Source organism: Mustela nivalis (assembly GCF_964662115.1).
Source record: "Mustela nivalis genome assembly, chromosome: 1".
Lineage (NCBI taxonomy): Eukaryota > Metazoa > Chordata > Mammalia > Carnivora > Mustelidae > Mustela > Mustela nivalis.
This window is the reverse complement of record NC_139020.1, coordinates 69,177,738-69,204,770: the sequence shown is the minus strand read 5'-3', so window position 1 is coordinate 69,204,770 and position 27,033 is coordinate 69,177,738. Positions and strand designations below refer to the sequence as shown.

General features: G+C 37.7%; 1 protein-coding gene across 3 annotated transcripts in view; it reads left to right on the top strand.

Annotated features, from left to right (window-relative positions):
* Nucleotides 1-27,033, top strand: part of SLC9A9 (solute carrier family 9 member A9) — a 679,861-nt gene that overhangs the window by 141,511 nt on the left and 511,317 nt on the right. For 2 of the 3 annotated variants that reach the window (XM_082713070.1, XM_082713072.1), the window contains exons 1-2: nt 1,939-2,285; nt 17,137-17,339. In XM_082713070.1, coding sequence (XP_082569196.1) covers nt 2,111-2,285; nt 17,137-17,339 — 378 coding nt within the window. In that variant the 5' untranslated portion in view covers nt 1,939-2,110. Of the gene's footprint in view, nt 1-1,938; nt 2,286-17,136; nt 17,340-27,033 lie in introns of those variants that run through there. The other variant, XM_082713071.1, reaches the window with a different exon arrangement.

The window sequence follows — 27,033 nt, the reverse complement described above, 5'->3', positions numbered from 1 at the left end:
CTATCCAGGAAACATGAATGACTGAAATGAGTGGAGTAGGACTTGTGGCAAATAGGCACTAACAGATTTTGACCACATGCGAAGGAAAGCCCTAAGTGTGCCAGATCTTACCAGATTTTTCCTAGAAGAGCCATGTGTATAATTTTTAATGTGAAATATATTTATTTGAATATGTTGACATCAAATTTAAGCCTTCTACAAATAGTGTTTTAGCCAATCAAAATATTCCAAGGACTTTTAATCCTCTCATTGAATTGTTTTACTAGGGGAGATAATGCAATTGGATGTCATAATAAGACAACCAAAAAAAGTTTATTTTACCCGGATGGAATAATCACCATTATTAAAAGAAAACCAAACTAATTAAATGATTTTTGAAACAAAAAAATAAGACATGGAATTGTTGGGCTTTGAATTTGGGTTATCTTGTAAATCTAGCAACTCAAGACTAAACCTGTGGGGTTGCAAAATTACAAAGGTAGAACCTGCTAACAAAGCTTCATGAAATTCTTGCAAGCATTACCTGACAGATTTCAAAACAGTTTGAATATTAGTCATCCCAGATACGCCTGCCAAAAAGGGTAGTGTGTTAAAGGAACATCTGCAGCCCACATAAATACCCCCTGCTGAGTTAAACGCAGAGAGGAAATCAGCTTCAAAAGTTGCAGAAGGCAAAGAAGCTGAAACAGCAGTTTTACAGTAAATGGTTGATAGGTTTTCCTGCGGGTGAAACTGTTATTGAGGAGCTAGTTAGTTCACAATATATTACATGTTTGACCTTTAGCTTTTGGTGACAAGAACCTTTAAGGATATATTTGGACTCTTCCTACTCAAGGAATTATTTACATTGTATAAGTTGAATACCAATTCTGTCAAGTATGGGGATACTAAATGATTTATACTCCTCTGAGTTACAATAATGCCATGAAATGAAGAAAATACTCACTTAACCCTTGACTGTCTCTAATCACACAGTAGACCCAATAAGGCAAGCAAATTGTAGCAAAGCAGCAGAACCCATGGTAGTAGTGTTGTCTTGAATGTTTTTAAACAGCATAAAGATATAAATTCAGACAGAACCAGCCTGCCAAATGGAAGATGATCTGAAGAAATCATCACTGTTATAGTCTGAGCCTTGAGATTTCGGGAGCCTTTATTGCTGATGGCAGACTATTCCTCAGTGACCTAATCACATTGTTTTGCCACAGGACAGAAGAGGTTTGGGATCTGTGGCAGATTTCTGTGGGTCCCGAATGCCTGGACCAGAAACCCTATAAAGAGAAATCTGTGTATGTGGTATTACTGAGGATGGCCATATATTTTTTTTCTTCAGAAATATGTGTTTAGTGTCTTTTTCTTTTTTGACTCAGCATATCCAAACAGCACAGCTGTAGAGACAGTACAGGATTTTCTTTTTGTCTTTTGCTTTCATTTATTCTTGTTAAAAGGGAAACAATTGGTTCAAAGTTTAAACACTGCATTTGTGACTGCCAGTTATATAAAGCCAGAGAGAGAGAGAATCATATACTAAATTCTTTCTTGCTTCTCAACTTAAAAGAAAATTCTTGTGAAATCATTTTAGGTCGAATAAGAGCTATTAATCAATCCCTTTCACACTGGTAGACTTTGGTTGAAGAGGAGAAATCTGGCATGTGAGTGAGGTTATGATTCAGGAGTTAGCTTTTCGAACTTAGAAATGTTACTGATGAAAGGTGATCTGTTTTATTCTTAATCTACAATTCACTAGTTATTCAGCTTCAGGAGTTTGTTTGAGACAATAAGAATCATGATTCAAGATCTCAGAATGATTGCTTGCAGGTCTATCCAGCATGAAAGATAATTTCGTGGAATGAATCATTTAAAGACAGTGAGAGTCCATGATGAAACTACAGTCTGGAGTTTGAAAAGAGACAGGGCTGCTTTAAGAGAGAAACAGGAAGTTGTAACTAGAAGCCATCTGAATACTAAGCCAAGGCAGAACGCTCATGAAGTAGCAACTTAAGTGGCAGTGTTTATTCTGAGATCTTCAGGCAGCCGACTGTCTTAGGCAAATCTTGATAGCCCTTATTATCCAGGTTTTTAATCTAAGGAATCCCAAGAAGACCGGAGAATGGAGAGACAGCAAAGGTTTATGTCAGAGAAGGATGAGTATCAGTTTCAACATCAGGGAGCAGTGGAGCTGCTTGTCTTTAATTTTTTGCTCATCCTTACCATTTTGACAATCTGGTTATTTAAAAATCATCGATTTCGCTTCTTGCATGAAACCGGAGGAGCTATGGTATATGGTGAGTGCAGAAATTGTAGGATTGATGTGAAACTTGTTGCTTGGGCGTAATTAGAGTCTTGTGCTCAGATGGCGAAGTATTGAAACTGGAGAAAATGTGCTGATTGAAATGTCATTAGCTTGATGAAAGGTGCCGCAGCATAATGAATGCTCATCTCTTTCCAGATGAGCTGCTGAAATTTGCCCTGTCACAAGAGTAAATATCACAGTCATGTTCTCACACGGCACACATCATGTCTATTGACAGATGTGGGTCCGTTGTCATGTGGGGAGTCAAACCGAGTCAAACAGAGCAAATTGTTTGTTTTTGTAATGATAGATGTTGGGAAGTCATGGCTCCACAGTCACAAAGAGCAGCCCATCTTTCACAGGAGGAACTGAGAAGCATTATAAAGTTCTAGAAATAACATCATTTAAAATGTATGGAGTAAATTCTCTTTTCTCAACTAGTTTCAAGAAGGAAATGTTCAGAAACATACTCCAGTCCTCCTATTGGAATAATTATATCCAAATCCATTTTAATTATGTGGGCAATGTTTTATTTTCTTATAAGAGAGTTTCTTTATGCAATAGTTTTCATTTCTTAGGCTGATTTCAGACTTTCTAATTTATAATTGTCATTTTAATGTTATTTGTTATGTACCATTTTGGGGGGGGAGAGAGGGCAAGATGTGGAAAAGCATTTAACATTTTAAACTTCCAAAATATTACTCTTTCTACGTAATTTGCTATGTCATGCCTTTCAGAAAGTTGAATAAAATGTGACAAAGATTATCCACACTGTACTCTCATCTTTGAAAGTAAAGCAAGACACTGGTAGCTTTAAAACTTACTCACTTTCACATTACCTTTCTGATCTCAACCTGGTAATGGATAGAAATTTTGAATGCAATGAAAACAGGTGGGGCATTGGGATAATACATTGCAAAAAATGTACTTTTATATTTTGTTTCCCTCATTTTGGAAGTCTTGAAGCCATTTGTATCTCTGAGGTTTGGAGAACAGGATCAATGAACATTTTATATGCTAGCTATGTGATATCCTGATGATGAAAATGTACCATCATGATTTGAGACCACGAGAAATTCTATGCTTTAACTGAATTCCACTGTGAGATACTTAAGCTAGGAACTAAAAGTTGTAGGCTAAGAAATATAATTTCTTTCAGGAGACTGATATACTGATCCCTTCAGAGCACAAAGTTAAATTCCTTTGTGTTGAGGGTTTTAAAGCACAAAACAAAACTCTCTTCTGAGGGGAAAACACAATCAGGTTGAAGAGAAAGTCAAAGAGAAAGGAAGAGATTCTGTCAGATGTAAAGCCCTAGGCAGCAGTCATTTGCCCTTGTCCATCAACAGTGAACCACGATCTTTCTTTCTCTGGACTTGGCTAATAAATAATCAATGAGGATATGGGATGTAATCTGAGAAGCCAGAAACAATGTAATTCTTGGCATTATATTAAAGGGCTGCATATGGTTTTGCAAAACAACACAGATTTTAAAATTATAAACCTTCTAATAAAAGATTTCTTCATAGCACTGAATTTAATTAAACTATGGCTCATTTTGCCAATATCAGCTTATCTATCATGGAGGTACTGTTTTGTAAAACTTTTGATTAAATTTTGATGACTTACTAAAATTGAACCATACTTTTTACTCACAATACATAAATGCAACTTTTACTTTTGAGCCTGAAAAAAATCTCAGATTATCTTTAATTCTCAAAACTTCATGAAATGCTTTAAAGTTGCAGTTGAAGTCATGAAATATTAGCACATTGCACAATAGTTCAGATAGCATTTCTTTAAATTGCTATTCTTAAGGCTTATGGTTAATAAGAGTGGGATTAAGTTGTCTGATTTTTGTTCCTTCATAAACTTTTTATTTGTAAGTTATTAAAAGCAAATTCTGACACAATGCAAAGTAAAATGATTATAAAGATTATGAAAACAGGAACGCTTGGGTTGTTGAGTTGGTTAAGTGGCTGACACTTCATTTCGGTTCAGGTCATGATCCCAGGGTCATGAGATCGCCGTATGTTGGGCTCCACATTGAGCCCAGAGTCTGCTTCTCTCTCCATCATTCTCCCTTTGCCTCTTCCCCCATTCATGCTCTCTCTCTATCTAAAATAACTAAATAAAACTTTATAAAATTAGGAAAATGTGCATGTATATGCATAAGTATTCCTTTATGAGAATTCTGAGTATCCTTGAGTTATCTTAAACTATATAAATAACTGAAAATACTTTTATTTTAGTATTGTTTAATTTTTTGTTGGTATAGAATTATAATTGTTGAAATTTAAGGGACTCTGAGAGGTTATCTCCCCCAGTTCCTCATTTTACAGAGGAAGAAACTAAATTTCAGAACAGTGAAGTAACTTCACCCAAACTGAACAGCCACACATAGCAAGGTCCATGTGCTCTTATACATCTATACATATGTCTAATAAGGTTTGTTCCTATTTATCATAAAAGATCTTTTACCAAAAGTCTCTGAAAATAGTCCATATGGATGGCATTAATGACATATAAGATTTCTTCTTCAGGCATGATCTAAATGTTATATCTGAAATGTTATCACTGACTTTCTGTCAGTGATAAAATAGTCTGAGACTACAACAGGACAAGATTGGACATTCTAATAAACACGTTTAAATGAGAAGGGGAAAGGAAATGCCAAGTGAATAAAGTGCCCAGCACCTAAAAATGAATTTGAAATTCATGAATTAGGAGGAAGTCTTGAGATGATAATTCCACATCTTAATTTCAGACAAGGAAAGGAAAACTTATTGAGGTGAAGGTCATGTAATTAGCTGCTAAATTGAAATTCAACCTCCATCTCTACTAAAGACATCCTGCCTTTCTGCTGGTATTCTGCTGAAATGTCTAATATCCTTTAGAAGACACAATAGAGGGGCGCCTGGGTGGCTCAGTGGGTTAAAGCCTCTGCCTTCAGCTCAGGTCAAGATCCCAGGTCCTGGGATTGAGCCCCACATCAGACTTGTGATCTCTGTGTGTCAAATTAAGAAATAAAATCTTTAAAATAAATAAAAAGTAAATAAAAAAAGAAGACACAATAGATGTTAATACATTTATTAGTATATCAGGAATCCAACTTAAAAATTCTAAGGAGCAGGGGCTTAGGAAATGAGCAGTTAAAGAAAAGTAGGAGGAAAAGTTATCAAACAGAACATTTAACTGCTCTCACAGTTTTTGTTAGAAACAATTTCAAAGTTGTTAACCTGAAGATGTCATATGAAAGGTTGTATAAAGCCAAGAAAAATCATGTGTAGTGTTTGGTCTGATTCTGTGTTCATTAGAGATAAATCTGGTACTCCAACTACAAATAATCTATTATTGAAAACTATCTTTTTTTTTTTTTTTAATATGAAGGGTCCTAAGATGCTTTTGAAAATCAGTGGCAGCATGATAACCATATCTTTACTTCATGAGGAACAGTAATGGGTAATTTTGTCTTATGACATTCTATGGCTCTCATTATTTCAAAATTCAGGATCAAAATCTATAACTGGCTTAATAGCTAAGCAATGATGATATTCATTTAAATGGGACTAATAGCTTACATGACTATTAATGGTCAAAATATTGATTGACAGCAGCTGGTGCACTCACTTAGTGCCACTCACTTAGGGCCCTGTATCCCATGTTCATTGTTCATAAAAGGAAAATTGCTCCTTGTTCCCCGATAACATTAAGAATTTTGTTACACTTCACTGGGGGCTCTCATACTTTAGAGGACATTCATAATGCTATATATTTGAGGTTTGGAATCTAAGCTTAGGGACAGAACAATTTAAACCTCTTAGAATTCTATCTTTGATTCTATGGCCTTACACTCTGAGGGACACTCTCTGAACTCATGTGAAAATTTGCTCCCTCTTTAGTAGACAGAAGGAAAATTCCAAGCCATAAAATTTAGGTTTTGAATTCTTTAAACTATGTCATGTTGAACTAGGTAAACTAGGTCTAACAGTACACTTAACAATATAATAGGGTTAAATAATTTACTTGATAGCATGTTTTTTAAAAAATTTATAGATAATATAGTTACATGATGAATCACTAAGATTTTAAAAGCTATGTTTCTTGAAAAATCAGAGGGCATTAAATTCATCATATCACTGCTAGGAGGTTCCTCAGGGTGAAATTGTGCTGTTCAACATGATGTGTCTCCACCCTCCTGATCCATGTTGTTCCTCTCCGGTCCAGCACAGCCTTCTTGGCTGCCAGGCCTGTAAAAGATGATTATTACCACTTTGCACTCCTCCCCCTGTCTGGAAGGCCCTTCTGAGGCTTTGTACTCACTCAAACATGGTTTGCTTTACAGAGAAAGCATTGGATGCCCTTTTGGGGAATTTGGACTTTTAATCCCAAGGATTTACTTTTCTTTCTCTCTTTCTTTCTCTCTTTCTTTCTTTCTTTCTTTCTTTCTTTCTTTCTTTCTTTCTTTCTTTCTTTTCTTTCTTTCTTTTTTTTGTCCAGTAGCTAGATGCATTACTTTGGGCAAGTGACTTAATCTCTGACCTTACTTGTCTCATCTGTCAAATGAGGAAGAAATGAAAACACCTTTCCAATTTCAAGGTCCTTCAAAATTTAGGCCAAGACTAACTTCAGCCATAAAGCCATTCCAACCCAAATCAGTAACTTTCTTCCCAGAACCCTCCCAGACAGGAATTTAGTTAGTGTTTTTTCACCATTCTTACTTCTTTCAGTTCTGCTCTGATTTTGTAATGAGTGCTCAGTAAATCTTATTGAATTCCTGTCAGAAAAGTAAGTAGAGCAAGTTATATCATCAGAACAGAGAGAACAGGTTGAAAACTCAGGGGTTCATGGATGCATGTCATGTGAAAATCAGAATGCTTCTGGTTTAATTTGAAGAAATCTGTAGGACAGGTAATTAGGATTAAGAGCCCAGTGAACTGAACTTGACTCTCCCTTTAATGTAAAAGGTTGATTTTAAGGAGCTTCAGAGGACAAGGTTTTCCGTGCTATAAAGTGTTAGCCCAATAAATGTTGAAAAAGTACAAAAGTTCAAGGCGCATTCCTCTCTGTAGGTTTTCAAAAGTTGATTTTAAGAAAATGACCTCCTATACATTCTGTTGTGCTTCTGAATCTCTAAGGAGCTACAGAGGAAGCCCTTGAGTGCAAATTCTTGTGGTACCTCAGAACATCCTCCCTCAGGATATTAAAGGCTAAGTAAGAAGTAAACATATCAAGAAAATGAATCTATGATTCAAACTGTTTATGGAGACATTATATGTAGTCTAAGTTGGATTAAAATTATATGGCTAGGGAAGTAGAGATATAAAGAACTAACATTTGTGAAACATATATCAAAATATAATAATAAAAATAGTTACCACAATTAGTGTTTACAATGTGAACTGTTTTGTCATACGGCTTTACTTATGTTCAGTCGTTTAGTCCTCACAACAACCTTTCTTTAGATGGGGAAACTGAGGCACCAAAAATCAAGTATAACTCCCTAAGTTCACAGATCTACAAAATGCCACAACTGGGACTCAAACCTTGGTAGTTTGGCTCCATGTGACTACAGGGTATCACAAACCTGGGTGTTTGTGTGTGCATGTGTGTGTTGTGGAGGAGATATTATCATTTTCACATGACAAAAGAGGAAACTAACCCTCAGAGACATGAAATGACTTGCTGGTAATGGGGCCAAGATTTAAGCCCAGGACCATAAAACCCATGTCCTTTCACACACCTAGCCCTGGGAGAGTTGTTATTATTTAATAAATGTCTACTCTGTGCCAGGTGATAGTATCTTAGGAAGTTTACAGAAGAAAGATAGAGACTGAGGTATCTAATTATAAATATTATTTCTAATCCTTACCACATCCATGCAAAATACAATGATCTTCAGTTTGCATGTAAGGACAAAGAAGCTCGGACAATTTACAACTTTAGCCAAGGGTTCACAGAATAATTGACAAGACCATTTTGAAAGCTAGGGCTCTCAAAGTTTGTCCTCTCACCAAAGTCTGATGCTAATGTGTAGTCAGGGATGGGGAAAGATTGGGGAAAGGAGGCAAGTAGTAAAGTTTTGTTTTTGTTTTTTGTTGTTGTCGTTTTTACTTTAAGGCCTCAGAAGTCTTATTCTATCATAACAAAAAGCCCAGTGTGGGAAATAGAGTGGGAGCAATATTGTGAATGTGAAGCCATGCCAAGAAGCTAGGTTAAAATGTCCCAGGGAGAGGGATGAGGCTGCCCTGGAAACACCTGCCGCAGCATCAGGGAAAGCGGTATTGCAAGTCTACAGTCCCTCTGGTTTTAAATGTCTGTGGCTGTCAGAATGGGTGGAGAAGTTACTGTAAATGCCTTGTTCTCATGAATCATGCAAAATAGGCTTTCATCAGATGTTAGTTTAATTGAATTGAGTTTTTGGAAGGGACTGAAGGTAGAATCTTTAATTATGCTTCTGGACTCTCCATGCTGTTTGAAACCTGTATGAATGAATCTGGTGGCATGGACTTTGACAGGGTTCTGTGACTTCAATGGCAGTCCTAATGGTAGGAACTATTTGTTGTCTCATACGAAGGTGCTTCTCACAGTGTCAGCATCACCTGAGAACTTTTTAGAAATGAAAATATGTGGGCCGCAACCCAGGCCTACTGAGTAGGAAACTTGGGGCAGAATACAATAATCTGTGTTTAACAAATCTTCCAGAGGTTCCTAATGCATTAGAGTTTAATAACTACTTCACTAGGAAAATAAAGCTGAATATAGTGGTTCCTAGTTTTGTCTCCTTTACTTCCTTCTGTCTTTCCTCTTTCTCCGTTGTCCTCCTTAGCTGAATGGGGGGTTGGGAGAAAATCTTCACTTATTAGAGAGTTCCCTACCCCTCCTGCTCTTTTACTATTTATTGTTTTTATAATATTTATCCCTCCGGCTTGAGGAAAAAATAGATTGTTTTGTATGAACATTATAAGATAAGAAATCATTTTGTTTTAGTCAGTATGTGGCTAATTAGATATCTCTATCTCTACATTTCTTCTGTAAACTTCCTAAAACAATTGTAAAGAAGGGTGTTAGCTATGTACAAGCTGGTAAACGAGATAGTTTCTTGAAAGTTATCTATAATCCCATGTTAGGAACCCCAGAGTGGTATGAAATGTGTGCTGTGTATATGTGTGAGTGCCTCTGTGTGTTGTTTAGTATCCACCAAAGATGGAGATAAACAGTGGACACCCTACCATGGTAGAAGATCTGATCGTCAGGTCTTTCTATTATTTCCCATGTGACTCTAACCTGTGAGAAGATAGAACTTGGAGGGAGGCATCCCAAGGTGGAATAGGTTCATGAACCCCTTTCCACCTTGGAACATCATGGATACTTTTACTGGAAGGTGCCCCAGATCTATTCTGAAACCCTTAGAGGATTTTTTTCTTCACCAAAGCAAGTTGTTAATGAGCCAGCATAAAGCAATAAATTGTGTCCCTTTTAGCAACACCCACACTTTCCTTTAGTCCTTTGAATTTAGAAGATTGGTGGGAGGGCAGAGAAGGAATGAAATCCCTAAATAATCAGAGAGCATTGTATATTTTTACTTTCGGTTCTGTCTGTGATTAATCTCAGGGTAAGACTGAAGTGCCAACAGAAAAACGTTAGGAAATGCATTTAGCGTTTGAAATTCAAGCCCATATCATCTTTCTAAATCACTATTCTGATGAAGACTCTGATATGATGGAGGAGGTAGATAACTATCAAGTGAAAGAAAAAAATTGTGAAGATGACACAAAGTCTAATATTTGTGAATACTAACTTGCAGACAGTTAATTGGTGTCCACTGATTTGGCTTCCTTACAATATTTGTCACACCCTTTCCTTCTTTATTTCCACATTTTTGAATCCCCAGTACATATTTTTTGAACCTGGGTGACTGAAATATTATATTAGATTCCTTACTTTGAAGAGTCCCCCACTGTAACAAGTCCTGGTAATGGTAAACAATGGTCTTCCTTGGCTTAATTTTATAACTGTCATCTTAAAACTCCTGTACTCAAATTCCTTTTTCTAAATTCTTCCTCATGTAAATATAGACAAATTCTGATGTTAACTTCCTCTCCATGTCCTCACCATATCTTAACTCTCATTTCTCCCTTCAGATAACTGTCTCCTAATGCTGTTTCCTTAGCTGAAAAACACAGCAAGTCTTTTTCCTAACAAGAAACCTCCCACCATTCTTTCTCGAGACCTTTTTGCCAACTGTCTCTCCCTCTTGAACTCCCTTTCTGTTCTTCAGCTGTGCCGAGGCCCTTGATCTCAGCTGCCCTAGTTAACCCTCCCAAACTCCTTCGTGTGCCTGATTAGCAACATGCTCACTGATTTCTGAATACTTTTCCTAGAAAGTTCTTGCCCTCTATTCTACCTGGAGAATTCCTACACATCCTTAAGAACCTCCTGTGTGACACCTTCCCTAACATTGGGGGGTGGAGTTTTAGTTGGTCTTTCCTTTAGGGTTCCTTAGGACTTTATACATTTACTCGTTTAAAAAAATAGTTTGCATTCAGTTGCTAATAACAGAACGCTTGACGGAAACAGACTTAAGCGATAAAGACATTTATTATCTTCCACAAATAGAACTCCAGAGAAGAATAGTCTTCAGGGCTGTTGATCTAGGAGCCCATTATTGTCATCAAGGACCCAGCTTCTTTCCTTTTCTTCTCTTTGCTATTCCAAATGCTGATTAACATCAGGTGAGAGCTTAGGTGAGTACAGAAGTTCCTGGTATCCTAATAATATCCAGGCCCAATAATATCCGAAGGAAGGAAGGAACTCATCACTACTCTCTCTCTCCCTTAGGATATCAAAGCTTTTCTAAGAAGCTCCCTAGCCAGCTTCCCTTCCCTTTTTATCAACTGGAATAGAGTCACATGCCGTTCTAGTACCAATGACCAGCAAGGGGAATGGGAACACTGTTAGAGCTGAAGAAGTCAACTTACCCTCAGTACACTGCTGTGTGAGGAAGGGTGATAGCTGAATAAATCAGGGCTTTGTTGGGAAAAGCAGGGGGATGAATGCTGGATTGGCAATCAACTGTGTCTGATACACTAATCAAGTTGATATATAATATATAGTTTAAGGATTTATCTTCTTGTTTTAGTAAGGGGCAATGCTTCATTTATCTAGATTATTCTTGGAGGTCATTCCATGCATACAGAATGAAAGAACGACGAAACTCATTTCTTCTTCAGTCTTTACATATTAAATACATATGTTTGTTTTAGGCTTCTAAACTCTCTTTGATATCATGTAGCATTGAAATATATAACCATGGGCTAGTCAGATTAGATACATGTGTAGGGATGGTCTTATTGCATCGTATGACTCAAGGGGAGTACCACTCCTACAGAAAAATAATCTAAAGGGAGCCACATGCAATGTGGCAGTGCGTGTGATAGTGTATGAACCCAGTCATAGGTCTGAACATAGCCAGAGAGATTTTAACACTGTTTTTTCAAAACCATTCTGTGATCTGTTACATTATATATAAATATAGTCATTATATATAAAAGTAAATGCCCATCCATATTTCTCTAAGAAAAGCCCCTTTAGAGAGATGCTTCAGCATCATGTAGAATGACTGTCAGTAAGATGCAGGCGGATTGGTTGTGAAACACAGGATTAATAGAAGAGACTTAGGAAATACTCATACTTATTGGAAATCAGGATCACAGATTGGGAAGAGGAAAAGGCCTGGTAGTTTAAAATATTTTAATCTTTTAGGGTTAGGGCCATATTTTATTCATTTTTATAATTCTCCCATGTCTTAGAACAATGCCTCGTGTGTCTGTGGCATGAAAGCCAAATGAGGGAAGGAGGGAGGGGAGTTTTCTTATATTTTCAATGTGGAGCATGAAGTGAAAGCCAGTTCAGAAAGACAAGGGTCATATTCCTAAATGTTTCTCATTCTGAGTGCCCATGAGGCTCCTTCTTCCTTCTTCCCTCCTTTCTGTTCCTACAAACATCATCATGTCAGTTGCCTGCCAGGCATCTGCTATGGGCGGTTACACTGCAAGCTATGCAAGGACAGGAGCATCACAGCACTCGGTGTGATATTTCTTACATGTGACATTTTCAAATGTTGTTCACTGACCAACTACATGAGCTTGGAAGACCTTTTTCTTCTTGACTCCAAGAGAGTTTGTGGACTTAGAGAAAGTTGGGTTATAATTCTGCCTAAAGTGTAGCTTTTTGGAAGGAAACAGAGTTGAAGAATAACACGGAGTCTCTGCCCTAAACAGTTTCATTGTCTAGTGGGTGAGACAAAGCCAACGTCCACAAAGCAGTGTTGAACAATGTAAGGCTTTATAAAATTGGGCCAGAAAGGGTGTGGTTTAAACTGTGAGTGCTATAAAAACTCAACGATGAGGGAATTCATTGAGCACAGGCTGCATCAGAGCATGGGCCTCCATAGGTAGAACATGAGATGGAATTTGTAGGACTATGAGTCGTTTAGGAATGAGGTATATTGTCCAGGCTCCATCCTGGGGCTTGTGGGCTGTTAGGAAGAGGTCAGGGTTCACTCGAGAGCACATCAATGCTACTGCCCTCCTCGTTGCCCAAATGCCCAAACATGTAGGCAGGAGCAGGGCATACATCTGGACTAGAATTTGTGCTTGGAGAAGGTGATGCCACCAGCTAGCTAGGGGTCAGAGCCCAGGGAAGTGTCATGCTTGTGAGAATATAAACTAGAACCAGGCCTCTGCATGGTATTGCTTTGGTGGGAGAAGCTGCCTCTTTTTCTCCTGGGACGATAAGGCTGGGGCTCATGGCGTACGGATGAGAGCAGTGGTTTGTATCCATAAGCTGTGGCAGCCAGTCTCTTCTTTCCTTCTGTGCACAGAGGTGCTCGGTGCTTTCTTTATCCTATACCTTTGTGGGGGTATACAAACAACCCTCTTCGATAGAATTTTTTTTTTTCCTACTAGCAGTCCTACTTTATCTGTCACCTGTTTTCAAGCATATTGTGCTGGAGTGCATTAATTTGACACTCCATATTCACTTCAACATATGGCTAAAGCACTGAGTGGACGTTTGGCTGTCAGAAGCATTGATAGACTCTATGGATGGGTGTCTGGCCTCAGACATTAAGGATCTTTCAGCCGCAGCTACTGCAGTGGGAGTGTGCAGATGGGCAAATGTGTCTGTTAACTGTGTGCACTGCACAGCTGCAGTTTCCCGAAGGGCCTTCACCTTATATCAAGATGTTGCTTCCTCTTGAGACTTGGGGTGAGGAGAAATCTGACTAGAGCCTTTTGTCACGTGTGTTAATTTGGGTCCTCTGAGAAACAAACACAGGGAAGAGATTAGTTGTGTGAAAGATTTCTTGTGGGGACTTTTTTGAGGGAAAATGGGGAGAGAGCTTTTGGGTGCTGGGACAGTTACATCTTGGTGCAGCTGCAGTGCCTACGGAGGGAGGAAGAAGGTGCAGAAAGGCTAGGTAAGAAAATGTTTAGGTGATGGCACAATTCTAAGAAAGGTTTAGCAAGGCTGATGGAGATCCTTAAGTCATGGTGACCCTTCAGAACAGCCCCACCTCCCTGCCGTGGTGCCCCTACTGAAGTCAGTCATTGCCTGGCCTCAGTGAATTTGGTCATGGACTCCTGAACACAGTAGCTGAGACCATCGATGAGCTGCAGTCCTTCAGAGTGGGAGATGTGTCTGAGAGATTCATCATTATGGCTCTTCCATCTGGTCACCTGTGGTGAGAAGCAGCTTTCTCCATTTACTCCAGCATGTGTCTTGTTGAAAGCTGGGACCAGAGCTGGTACTAAGGAGCAGGCAGGCCCATTTAGGTTTTGAAGCCTTCTATGAATTTTTAACCACAGCGGCCCAGGGACGAGGCACTCATTATGACAAATAATTGAGTTCGAAAAACACAGCGGGCATTTCATATTTACTTGTTATTGTACTGAAAGCACATTGCAAAAATAAGTGGCTCACCTTCTGGGAATTCTGCACAGTATTAATATAGGTTCTCTGCATTCAGGCCCCCTGCAGGTAGTGCCTTGTGCTTCCCTTATTTATATCCCACTTGAACAGGAAGCACAGGTCACAGAATCACTCATGGTACCTGCCCAATAGCTTAGAATATGAATCTTTCCTAGACAAAGTGTGTTGGCAAAGTGATGTTCTTCACAGGCACCCTAAACCACTTGCAGTGTAGAACATGTGTTTCACCCTCTCTTTCCTGTCTGGTTTTATTGTAATCGTTTGATACGGCACATGAAAGTCTGCCCACTGTTCTATGGTGGATCAGACGCTCATGGGGGTTATGTGTCCATCACTTATTTTCTCTTGCCAACAAAGGTTAGGACACAGTATTTCGCACTATGATGGAGGACTAGGCCAAATACTGAAGCTAGAAGGAGGTAAAAATATTCTTGAAATAAAATACGTTTTTATTCTCACTCATCATTCTCTTTAGTTCTCCACATTATTGCCAAAGTGACAGCACTTACATAAAAATTTTATTGTTTTATTCTCCTACCTAAAATATTTCAGTAGTTCTACATTACCACTGAGTTAAAAATAAAAACTTTTTAGCATGACCAAGGATCTTCTTTATGATTGGGCCTCTGCCTCTGGTCTGTGGTCTCTCTCTCTCTCTCATCTTTCTCTTCCTCCATTTATTCTCTCCTCACACCACTATAGACTCTATAAATCTACCATGTTTCTTCAGTCCTTTTGTATTTATACATAATCTCCAGTAGGTTATTATCCTGGTGTTGTTTAACACATTAACACTACAATTTCAGTGACAGCACAACAGAAGTTAACTTTTCACTCACATAATAGTCCAATGAGGTATTCCGGTTTGGCAGATGGCTTTCCCCCACCTGGTATCTCAGGGACCAAGGCTCCTTCAGTCTGGTGACTCTGTCTACTTATAGGGCCTTTGTTTTCTTCCCATCTATCTGATCGGGCAGGAGAAGAGGAAAACTCACCTACTTATTCAAAGCTATATTCCAGAAGTGACACATATCACGTTTGCTTATATTCCATTGGTGAGAACCCAGCCAGACCCAAAACAGTCAGCAAACACAATCTCTGCCTGAGTGTCCACTTTCCTGACAACTCTGCTACACATTGGTGAACAGAACTCAATGGGATCTTTTAGCTGTCTCTGCTGTTGTGTACTGCCATCCACATGTGCAGCCTGGACCCCAACTTATTCCCTGATTCAGCTTATTTTGACAAATCTTATATGACCTTTTAAGATTCATCTAAAGCTTTGCATCATTCAAAGGGTTTTGGAGTGTTTTGTCTTTATACTCATATAACACAGAGGGCTTACCAGCTATCATAGCACATGTCACATTGTATTATAATTGTTTGCTTAAGGGTTTGCATTTTACAAACTTGACCTCCTATAGAACTGGTGCTGCATTTTAAAGTCTAGAAATGTCTTGTGCGAAATATGCACCCTCAAATTATTAAGTAATTAATGAAAATTCATAATTTTGTTACTCTATTATTTTATTAATTTATTTGTTAGTTAGAAAATACTAATAATAAAGTAATAAAAATAATTACTAATAAAATAAAGAAAGGCTGCTAGGTGATTGGATTCACAAGAGTGGTAAAACCTTAAACATTTGGTGTTTTAAAGAGGAGATTGTGGATTTATCCTAAAACACATACATCAGTCCAAATTTTAAATTGAGGAATGGATAGGCCTCTGAAGTTTCTTTGCTATTTAGTAACAAATCCAAAGTATTAGGGGAGTTTACAGTCACCAGATTACCATGAGCATCCTAACATGTACATATGTACACTTAAAAGTCAAGAACTGTTACTTGGGTTCAACTCTTCACTGAAAGGAATGTTGTCTCTTTAGAGTGCATTTGCTACAGGTAGACAGAAACTTGATTCAATGTTGTTTGAAAAAGAGGTGCCTGGGAGACTCAGTTGTTAAGCATCTGCCTTTGGGTCAGGTCATGATCTCAGAGTCCCCCACACTGGGCTCCCTGTTCATTGGGGAGCCTGTTTCTCCCCATCCCACTCCCCCTGCTTGTGTTCCCTCTCTTGCTGTCTCTCTTTCTCTGTCAAATAAAGTCTTTTTTTTAAGCTGTTTAAAAAATTAAAGAATGTATTGTATCACATAACAAGAAGCCTAGAAGTAGGGTACCTCCAGAATAGGTTGCTCCAGTGGTTCAGTGAAGTCATCAGGACTTATGTTCTGTCTGTATCTTGGTCCAATATGTTGACCATACCCTGGGATGGGTCCCCTCAAGGTCATAGGATATCTGCCAGCGACAAAAAAAAAAAAAAAAAAAAAAAAGTGTGTGTGTGTGGGTAGGGAACAAATCACCTCTGTCATGTCCCAAAGGAGAAAATGAATAACACTTCTTTCCCAACCGTGGTATATAAGTGCCTCATTTAAGTTTGATGGCACTGTTTTAGATAGGTGCTGATTTGTGGAGGAAAAACTCTCTGAGAAATTTGATCTTCTGGCTGATCAGATTACTCAGTATTTGTTAAAAAGCAAAGGTTTTCTTGAAGCATTTGGTTGGGTAGAAGAAGTGGGTAGCTTTTCTTTCGAAAATTTGTGGCTCCATTGGAAAGGAAAAATAGGGGAATATGTGTTGGATATTTAAGCAATAGTGTCCACACCACAAATATCTTAATGTAATCTATTGAACTGGTATCTTTAGAAGAGTGAACAATTTTCTAAGGGAGGTAAGGACAAAAACTTATCTCCTACTACTTCTACAAGTTCAAAATCATATACTTAAAAGCATCTGATAGAACATTTTAGATTCAGCTCCTCCATTGTAATTGTTTATTCTTTATTCTAGGTCTCATAATGGGATTAATCTTACGATATGCTACAGCACCAACAGATATTGAAAGTGGAACTGTGTATGACTGTGGAAAACTGGCCTTCAGTCCATCAACTCTGCTGATTAATATCACTGACCAAGTTTATGAATACAAATACAAGAGAGAAATAAGCCAGCATAACATCAATCCTCACCAAGGCAATGCTATACTTGAAAAGGTAAGGATTCCATCTGGTCATATATTTTTATTTAAATAATTGAGACATCATATGCAACATATTAACACACATGAATGTGTCCTTTTTATTTTTTTTTTATTTTATTTTTTTTTTTTTAAAGATTTTATTTATTTATTGGACAGAGAGAAATCACAAGTAGATGGAGAGGCAGGCAGAGAGAGAGAGAGAGGGAAGCAGGCTCCCTGCTGAGCAGAGAGCCCGATGCGGGACTCGATCCCAGGACCCTGAGATCATGACCTGAGCCGAAGGCAGCGGCTTAACCCACTGAGCCACCCAGGCGCCCGAATGTGTCCTTTTTAAACACCACACTATTGGGCCAATTTAGTTGACTAAGGGGGTATACTTAATATAATTGTTTTGCAAATCACAGTACATTCAATAAAAAGATAATAATTCTTCTCTTTCATGATACTTGTTTCAAGTTTGTTTTGTGGTTTTGTTGTTGTTGTTGTTTTGTTTTTTTAAAGAGAGAGAGAAAGGGTGGGGAGGCAAAGGAAGGGAGAGAGAGAATCTTAAGTAGACTCCACACCCAGGACAGACTTGGGGCTCAATCTCAGATCCTGAGATCACGACCTGAGCCAAAATCAAGAGTCGGTCACTTAAACCAACTGAGCCACCCAAGTGCCCCTACTTGTTTCAAGTTCGTACACATGTGTTCTAAATGTCATTGTATATATTGCCAGCTGGCTACTCAGATCAAATCTCCTTTAAATCAAAAGGAATATAGAGGGGAGTGAAAAAATCTGCACCTAAAAACCTTGATTTAGGATGACTGGCTTTTGGCTGCCAACACAAAACACTGGCCACTTGGCTGTTTATAAATACACTGACACACAGTAAATTTCAAGAGATCTTCACCCCACCAGTTTAGTTAGGAAATCTTAGGTAGGAAAAAGAAAAATTGTGAAGCGACACATCTGTTATTTTATTTTTTTAAAGATTTTGTTTATTCATTTGAAACAGAGAGAGAGAGAGCACAAACAGGGGGAGAAGCAGAGGGAGAAGAAGCAGACCCCCTGCTGAGTTGGGAGCCTGACAAGGGGCTCAAGCCTGGGACCTAGAGATCATGATCTGACCCAAAGCAGACTATTAGCCATCTGAGGCACCCAGGTGCCCCCATGACCCCTCTTTTAAAAATGGTTTTGCTTTTGTAAATTTGTGAGCTGTTTCAGTTATTGGAAGGTTTCCTTCTGCTCTCAGGACTCTGGGTCAGAAAACAGACAAGATTACCTTTTTCCTTTTTTTTAAGATTTATTTATTGATTTTAGGGAGAGAGAAGGGAGCAGAGCAAAGGGAGAGGGGGAGAGAATCTTTTTTATTTTTTTATTTTTTAAGATATTTATTTATTTATCAGAGAGAAAGAGAGAGAGAAGCCCAAACTGGAGCAGGAGGCAGAGGGAGAAGCAGGCTCCCTGCTGAGCAAGAGTCAATCCCAGGTTTCTGGGATCATGACCTAAACCCAAAGCAGATGCTTAACTGATTGAGCCACCCAGGCATCCTGAGAGAGAAAGTCTTAGGCTGACTCCATGCTGAGCACAAGCCTGCTGTTCGGGGTAAGCGAGAGCTGGATTTCAGATCTGGACTTGAGCCAAAACCACGAGTCTATTGCTTAACTGACTGGGCCACCCTGGTGCCCTAAGATTACCTCTTATATTATGTTATGCGTTCTGGATCAGTCCTTGGAACAAGGAATAAGTGAATTTGTGTTTAACAATGCAAGTACATGCTAAGAACCAGGATCTTATGTGACTCATTCTGGACTATTTTGAGTCAGATCTGAGAGTTTCCTTGATAATAGGGAAGTTTGTTTTAGCACTTTCACTCATACAGATTTAGTTTTCTTTTAATATATAGTTATTTGTTTCCATTTTGAGAGTTTTGGGGTAAAAGAGGAGATACTTGGTCTGTCATTTTTCCTCATTCAAAGTAGATAATTTTTAATGTTTTCTTTTCACGTTATCATCCACTAGCACATTTCTAGATTAACTTCCTTCTAGCACTTGATGAGGACTCAGGAAAGTCAAACTATAATATTAGCCTAAATGAGACTTAGAAAAGTGAATTGAAACATGCAAAAAACAAATTAAATAATGTATTTCTGAAATAAATAGCAACTTCTAGATCTTCTGCTGTTTTGGATGATTTCTTCCACATGATTCTTTCTGTTCATATGGATAATGGAAAATTATCTATCTTAAAATAAATAATTTTTAAATGACTTTGTTGGCAGCATAGGATTTTAATTAAAACATACTTTTCAGGGGCACCTGGGTGGCTCAGTTGTTAAGTGGCTGCCTTTGGCTCAGGTCATGATCCCAGGGTCCTGGGATCGAGCCCATCATTTGGCTCTCTGCTCGATGGGAAGCCTGCTTCTCCCTCTCCTACTCCCCCTGTTGTGTTCCCTCTCTTGCTGTGTCTCTTTCTGTCAAATAAATAAAATCTCTGGAAAAACAAAACAAAACAGTTGACCCCCTAAGATGCTGATAATTATCCTTGTTACTATAGCAATTTTTTTCAGCGGGATTGCTGGTAACTGATCAGAAATTTTATTACTGTGTTATTAACATATGGATTCCTTTACCAGTAGCCAAACTCCAGGGTTTGCTTTTGAAAAACTAAGGTAAGAGTTAAGAGAAAATGTCCAAGTTTCTAGGGTCTTCTTGGTTTTTTCATTCAGTAGATTATGAGTTTAATACATAAAAAAGTTTAATTGACGCTGACTGGCTAACGTATTTTCTAGATTAATGTCTAAATCATGTGACTCATTTGTCATAATTAACGCTTGTCCCCCCAGGCATCCATGGTTGGCAATAGGCGACTCAGTACCCAGGGTAAATCCTTCCCTCCTTGCTGGTGGAGAAAGAGGCATCCACTGGTACATTTAACCATATTAGATGAGTTTAAGTGGAAAGGGTTTTGTTATAAGGGGCTAGAGTATATTTTAATTCACAATTTGTTTCTTATATGTTGATGTTGGTAGGGGGGTGCCTAGTTAGCCTGCGAAAATTAAAAAAAAAAAAAAAAAAACAACCATGATTTGCTTTCTTACTGGGAACTCTGCACTGCACTCAGCTGTTCATATCAATCAATTATTCAACCAATCTATGTCAGATGCAAAAGGATTCCAAAAAAGCATTTGTTCATTGGATGGCTTTTAAGGAGGTAATACTGTGAAATAGGAAAAAAAAACTCAGGACCAGTTAGATCTTTTTTATATCCTTAGTAAGTTCCTTGAACTCCAGCTTTCTTATTTATAAAGTGGAGGGATTAGAACTATTTTGTGGAGTTGTTTTAATATTTAAATGAGGTGATGTATCTAATGAATCTCCCACAAAACCCTTTACATTGTTCTGCTATTACTGTTTCTTCTATTACTACCACTGCCACTACCACCACCACTGGTGCCATCACCACTGCACTACCTCTTAACACTAATGGTATCACTGCTGCTACAAGATAATGTTTAAGTGCTTAATAACTGCCAGGAATTAAGGAAATGTGTGGAGGTTTTTCCCCATTCATTTAATATTTGTTTGGGAGAAAAAAATCAATATATAATTTATACCTATATATAATTAAGTTCTAAATTATGCCACATAGATTGTGAGGACTATAAAATACCATATGCCAAGCTTGTTTCAGTCATGCTCAATACATAGGGAAGTATAGAAAAGAATAAAATATTTTCACTTAAAAATTTATGAAAACAATATTTTCCTATACATTATGAACAACTGATGGTCTCAAAACAACCTTCTGGGAAAATAAAACTAGATTATATTGCCTTGTATTTATCTAGTTATTGCTTCCAATATCATCAGTTGTTCTGTGTACCCAAGACATGTGTAACTAGTTTTAGCTGAATGGGGCCTATATTCTGTTTCATGATGGCTTTACATTAATTTGTTATGTAATATCTAGGAACACCAAAATATCTGCTAAGTATTTCTGAATTTTATATTAATAGGAAGTTTAAAACTTGCTTTTGAAAAGCAGGTGATATAAGAACTTTCTTCATCACTCATTCATTCATTCTTTCAACACAAATGAATTGAGTGAGTTCTATCAGCTTCATTTCTGAAGTAATTGTTTCAAGGATTTTAATAATGAATCAGGGGAAAACACAACAAATAAATAAAAGAGTAAATATACCACAAAGCTGTTATTAAGGGAGGGGGCCAAGTCCTTGGGCACTCAGGAAGGTCAATATTATTTATTATTAGGGTGATAGGAAAGATTTCAAAGAAAGAGAGTTGGTTGACTCTGGCAGTGGTGATAGTGCATATAATGTGTGGAGGTGGGAGAGTCATTACAAACAAAGGCAAAAACATGATATGGAAGTGGAAAAAAGGCGTAGAGATTATTCCAAGAAAGAAAAACAATTCCAGTTAGTTGAAGTATGGAAGGAAGACCAGTGAAACAGAGGGCTAGAAATAAGGGGAGAGCTTGATTACAGAAACGATTAAATGCCAGGTTGAATAATGCACGATTAAATGCCAGGTTGAATAATGCACTCTCTATTTGACAGTGTTGACCAAAACAAAGGGATAGTTGCTACACAGCCTGCTGTGTAGAGGGTAGGGAGTGAAAGCAAGCAGACAATTGAGGCCTAAGCTTGGATGGTAACCAAGGGGCACATGGAAGAGAAGCAAGGAAGGAAGATGATGTACAATTTGGATCTAGTGAGCTTGAGAAGGGAGAATGGCTTACTCTGCTACCAGGTCTTGTTGGTTCATAGAGGTGGTAGGACAAAAATGGAGAAGTTAGAAGTTAGGGGAAGGAGCTCATAATTAGTTTAAAATTGATGAATGAATAAATCAATCTAGTCTCATTACTAATTTATCTATTAATGATTTAACACATTATGTTTTTACAATATTCAGTTGGAGGATTCAGTAGGCCATTTGGCTGGAAAGGTCTTGCAGATCTAGTCTACTTCCAAAGAGTTGTCAGCACAGTTAAATTTATACTTCCTATGATTCATAAATCAGTTGACTGTAATGTGAAAAGTCAAAGGAAACTGCCCAGTGAAAATTTTGCCAAGTCTTCACTTCCTGCATGAGAAGTGACGCTATCATTTGGTCAGGGAAGTTATTTTGGCCTAAGTTACTCTGCTGAATAATCAGTCTTGTTTGTTGTTAAAATAAAGAGAATTGCTAGGCTGCAAATAGGTCACATTGAGGCTCCTATCAATTGCGTTGGTAATACTTTATATTTTAGAGATATTTTAAGGACACCTTGAAAGCAACAGCTAATCATGTGGCTTTAATAAGTAATTTTGTATTTGCAGGCCTAAAACCTCGGCATCTTAATTTATTCTCACTGTCCAACTTTTTCTAATGTATTTAGACTTTTGTGATTTAGAGTCTTAATTCTCATATATTTTTTGTGAACTATTTTTGTTTTTTCCAGTCTTTCCCTTTGCTTCATTATTCTGGTTTCAGAGGCTAGAGGAAAAAGCTCTTCTGGTAACAGGAACAGCTTGACCGAAGTCACTGGACCATGAGATAAATATGTCCAGTTAATGGTAGGACACTTTTAGGAAGAATAAGAAAAGACAGGAAAGAAACCTCCTCTAAAATTGTTCTGAGCACACTCAGAGAAGCAAGCATCACAAGATCAGCCCTTGGGGTTTGGAGAAACATTTGCAGAATATTACCAATTATTCTTCCATTCTATAGAGAAAAGAGATTCATGACCTATGTTTCTCTTTTGTGACAAGTCTTCGATCATACAACATGAACCTGGGGGATCTAAAACTTGGCAGTGAATGGGATAGGCTCTTTGAATAGACTTAGCTACCTTCATCCTAAACCTTACCATTGTTACTAAAGAAACATCAATTTTTTTCCATCTCAGGTGTTTTATTTCCATATTTATCCAATTTTTTTTTTTCAAAAAGTTGGCCTGAAAAATGATTTAAAAAATGTCTCAAGACTCCAAGTATTGCATTTGGGCTGTTTTTGCCTGCCCCCCCACCGTGAAAGTATTCTTATTTATTTAATTTTTATTTTTTCTTATTTTATTGAGATATAATCAACATATGAGATTGTATAAGTTTAAGGTATACAACATAGTGATTTGATATATGTAGGTATTATGAAATGATTACCACAATAAATTTAGTTATCATCCATTATCTCACATACTTATATTTTTTTCTTGTGATAAAAACTTTTAAGATCTACTTTTAGCAACTTTCACATATATAATACGATATTATTAATTATAGTCACCATACTGTACGTTACATCCCCAGGACTGACTTATCTTACAGCCGCCAGTTTGTGCCTTGTGACCACCTTCATCCATTTCCCCCAACCTTCACCTCTCACCTCTGGCAACCACCAATCTGTTCTCTGTTTCTGAGTTCACTTTTTTAGATTTGGTGTAAGTGATATCTTATAGTATTTGTCTTTTTTTACCTTTTTCACTTAGCATAGTGTCCTCAAAGCCAATCCATGTTGTCACAAATGGCAGGATTTCCTTCTTTTTTTATGGCTGAATATTAAGTGTGTATGTGTGTGTGTGTGTGTGTGTACACACAACATTTCTTTACCCATGCATTCATTGATGGACACTTAGTTTGTTTTCATATCTTGGCTTTGATAAGTAACATAAATAATTGTAAATAGTAATATTGTAAATAATGCTGCAATGAATGTGAAAGGGCAGATATCTTGTGGAGATGTTAATTTCGGTTCCTTTGGCTATATACCCAGAAGTAGGAATATTGGATCATATGGTAATTCTAATTTTAATTTTTTGAGGAACCCCTACGCTATTGTTCACAGTGGCTGCACAAGTTTACATTCCTACCAACAGTGCACGAGGATTCCTTTTTTTTCACATCCTTGTCAACACTTACTATCTTGGGTTTTTTTGAGAATAGTCATTCTAACAGGAGGGAAGTGATACCTCATTGTAGGTTTGATTTACATATCCCTGCTTAGTTCCATATGGTTGTAATTTAGTCATTGAATTTATTTTCTTCATTAATTTAGTCATTCAACAAATATTTATTTATTGGACATTCATTATATGCCAGGCTCTTGTTTTAGGTGCTGCAAGGACAGTAGTGAACAAAACAAAGTCCTTATTCTCATGCAGCTTGGATTCTAGGGTAGAGATAGACAAGGGACAGTTTAGCACAATCATTTATAATGTCAGGTAGAGACATGTGCTGTGAAGAAAAGTTAGCAAAATGAGAGGATGAGGAGCAAAGTATATTTGGGTATGTTCTATAGGAAAAGCCTCACTGAGAAAGTGAAGTTGGAGTTGAGAACTGAATGATGCTGGAAGTAAGCCATGCAAATGTGGAAAGGAATTTCAAAGCAGGGAGCAAAATAAAATAACACTAAATGTCATTGCTTACTCTAAGTCATTTTTTCCCCCTTGCCAGATCTTTGCTATATTTTTCATTTATATTTAAGGTCATTTTGTCTATACCAAAAACCCTGGAAAATTCTATTTGTTGTAGTAAATAAGGGTGGAGGAGATGAAGAGACATTGACTTGGAATGGGGAGTGAAAATACACAAAATGCAGAATTAACAGGAAGCCTGGTAGGCTTTACATGACATTAGCCTATTTTGTAGGTTTGCCTTCCGAATGCACAGACCAGCACTAAGGAGTTGTTCTACTATACTTTGTAACTGCGAGCACCCCAAACTACAGAATTAAGAATTACAGTAGATAGCATTCCCTTTCCAGATATGTTTGGGAGAGTTTGGGTTAAGCTCTCGTCACCTAGAATGTAGCTGAACGTAGGATATAGGGCTATGGGCATGCCAATAGGAAATTCTTCTGATCTCTAAATTAGAGGACTTTTTTCTTCTTTGCAAATCATCACTCAGGACTTAAGATCTAAAGAAACTAACCATGGAACATTTATTTGAGGGCAGGGATTGTGTTCCAACTAGCTGTCCAATTTTACCTCTTAACAAAAACCCTAGCTACTCAAAATAATGTAAAGGCTCTTGGTGACAAAGAACTCTTGGAATGCCATATGATTCGAGCACAAAATCTCACATTCACTCTTGGTTGGGAAAAGAAAGGAGTCATGTGGAAGTGTCTGCATATGTTTAATACTGGGGTTAGTGCTCTTTCCAACATGACAAAATTTGGTAAGAGGAAACTGGCTGGAAGGAAATAGCTGTCAAATTTCTGGCTTCAAGGTCTAGAAAATATCCCAGACCATAGTGGGAAGAAACAGTTGGGATTCCCACTTATCTCCCAGTCATCCCTGCCTTCTGACTATTGCCTGGCCTTAGACCATATTAGGTCACCAAGAACATGATGGTAGTTGTTGGGCCTTTGCAGCCTTAGTCATGAATAGAAACCTGGGGTTTCATCCATCTGATCATCCACTTGCCTAGTCCCAGAAATGACTGACAGTGGTAGTACAGACACATTGCTTAAGAACTATGCAAGCCAGCATTGCAGAACACACAATAGACCAGTGCTTTGTGATACAGGGTAGCTGCCACCCACTTAGGCATCAAAGGACAGGTTTGCACAGCTGTTCTCAGGGGTAGTGGGTATCTGGGGGCTTTGAAGTTGTTCTGTCTACTTCCCTATCCTACTCAGTTCAAGATCATGATGAAGTATGTTCCACAAGAGGCTGATCTTTAATAAGTATGACTCATACCTTGTTATTTGATACTGTTTTTGTACTTATTCATAAGCCATGTATTTATTATGTGTTATCCCCAAAATATTCCTCCTAAGTAACCTTCCCCCCAAAATCCCAAAATATTATTCTTTTGAACATATATGTGGTAGCAATCTGGTGTATATAGGCAGCATGAAATCATGCTTAGAGCACCACTCCACAGTTGGAATATTTAGGTTCAAACCCCATGTGTACCTTTAATCTGCTGGGTGATCTTCAACATGTGAACTAACCCTCCATGCCTTAGTTTGTCAAGTGAGACAATACTCGTAACATCAAAGATTATTATGGGGGTACCTAGGTGGGTCTGTTGGTTAAGCAACTGCCTTTGGCTCAGGTCATGAACTCAAGTCCTGGGATCAAGTCCTGAGTGGGACTCCCTGCTTAGCAGCAGCCTACTTCTCCTTCTCCATCTGCCCCTCCCCCGACTCATGCTCTTCCTCTTTCTTCCTCTCTCTCTCTCTCAAATAAATAAAAGTAAAATAAACATAAATAAAAAGACTATTATAGGGCTAAATGAAATTATTCATATAAAGGGCTAATATGTCAAGCATGCAGTAACTTCTTGGTAAATAGTTATTATTATTATGTACCAGCAAACTGCTAAGCACTTTAAAACATTGATTTCCAAACTTTTGATTATGTACCCCATCAATGAAATACTCTTGAGTGTCTGTATCTAATATACGCCTACATACTTACAAATGAAATGCAAGTACAATTATATTATGAACATTACTATTATACCAATATGTTATATACATTATAAAGCAATATCAAATGAGAATTTTAATAAGGGTGAGATAAAAATGAAATAGGAAAAATTTTTTGCACATCCAAGTGGATCATCTTGTTCACTCCCTAGCATATGCACACCTCAACTTAGAGACCAATAGAGCAGGTTATATTTTGTTAAAATCTTTTTTTTATTTTAACTGTTTTAGATTAGACAACTTTCTTTAAAAATTCTGCTGTTTTCTGTAATCTTAAATACCGTATT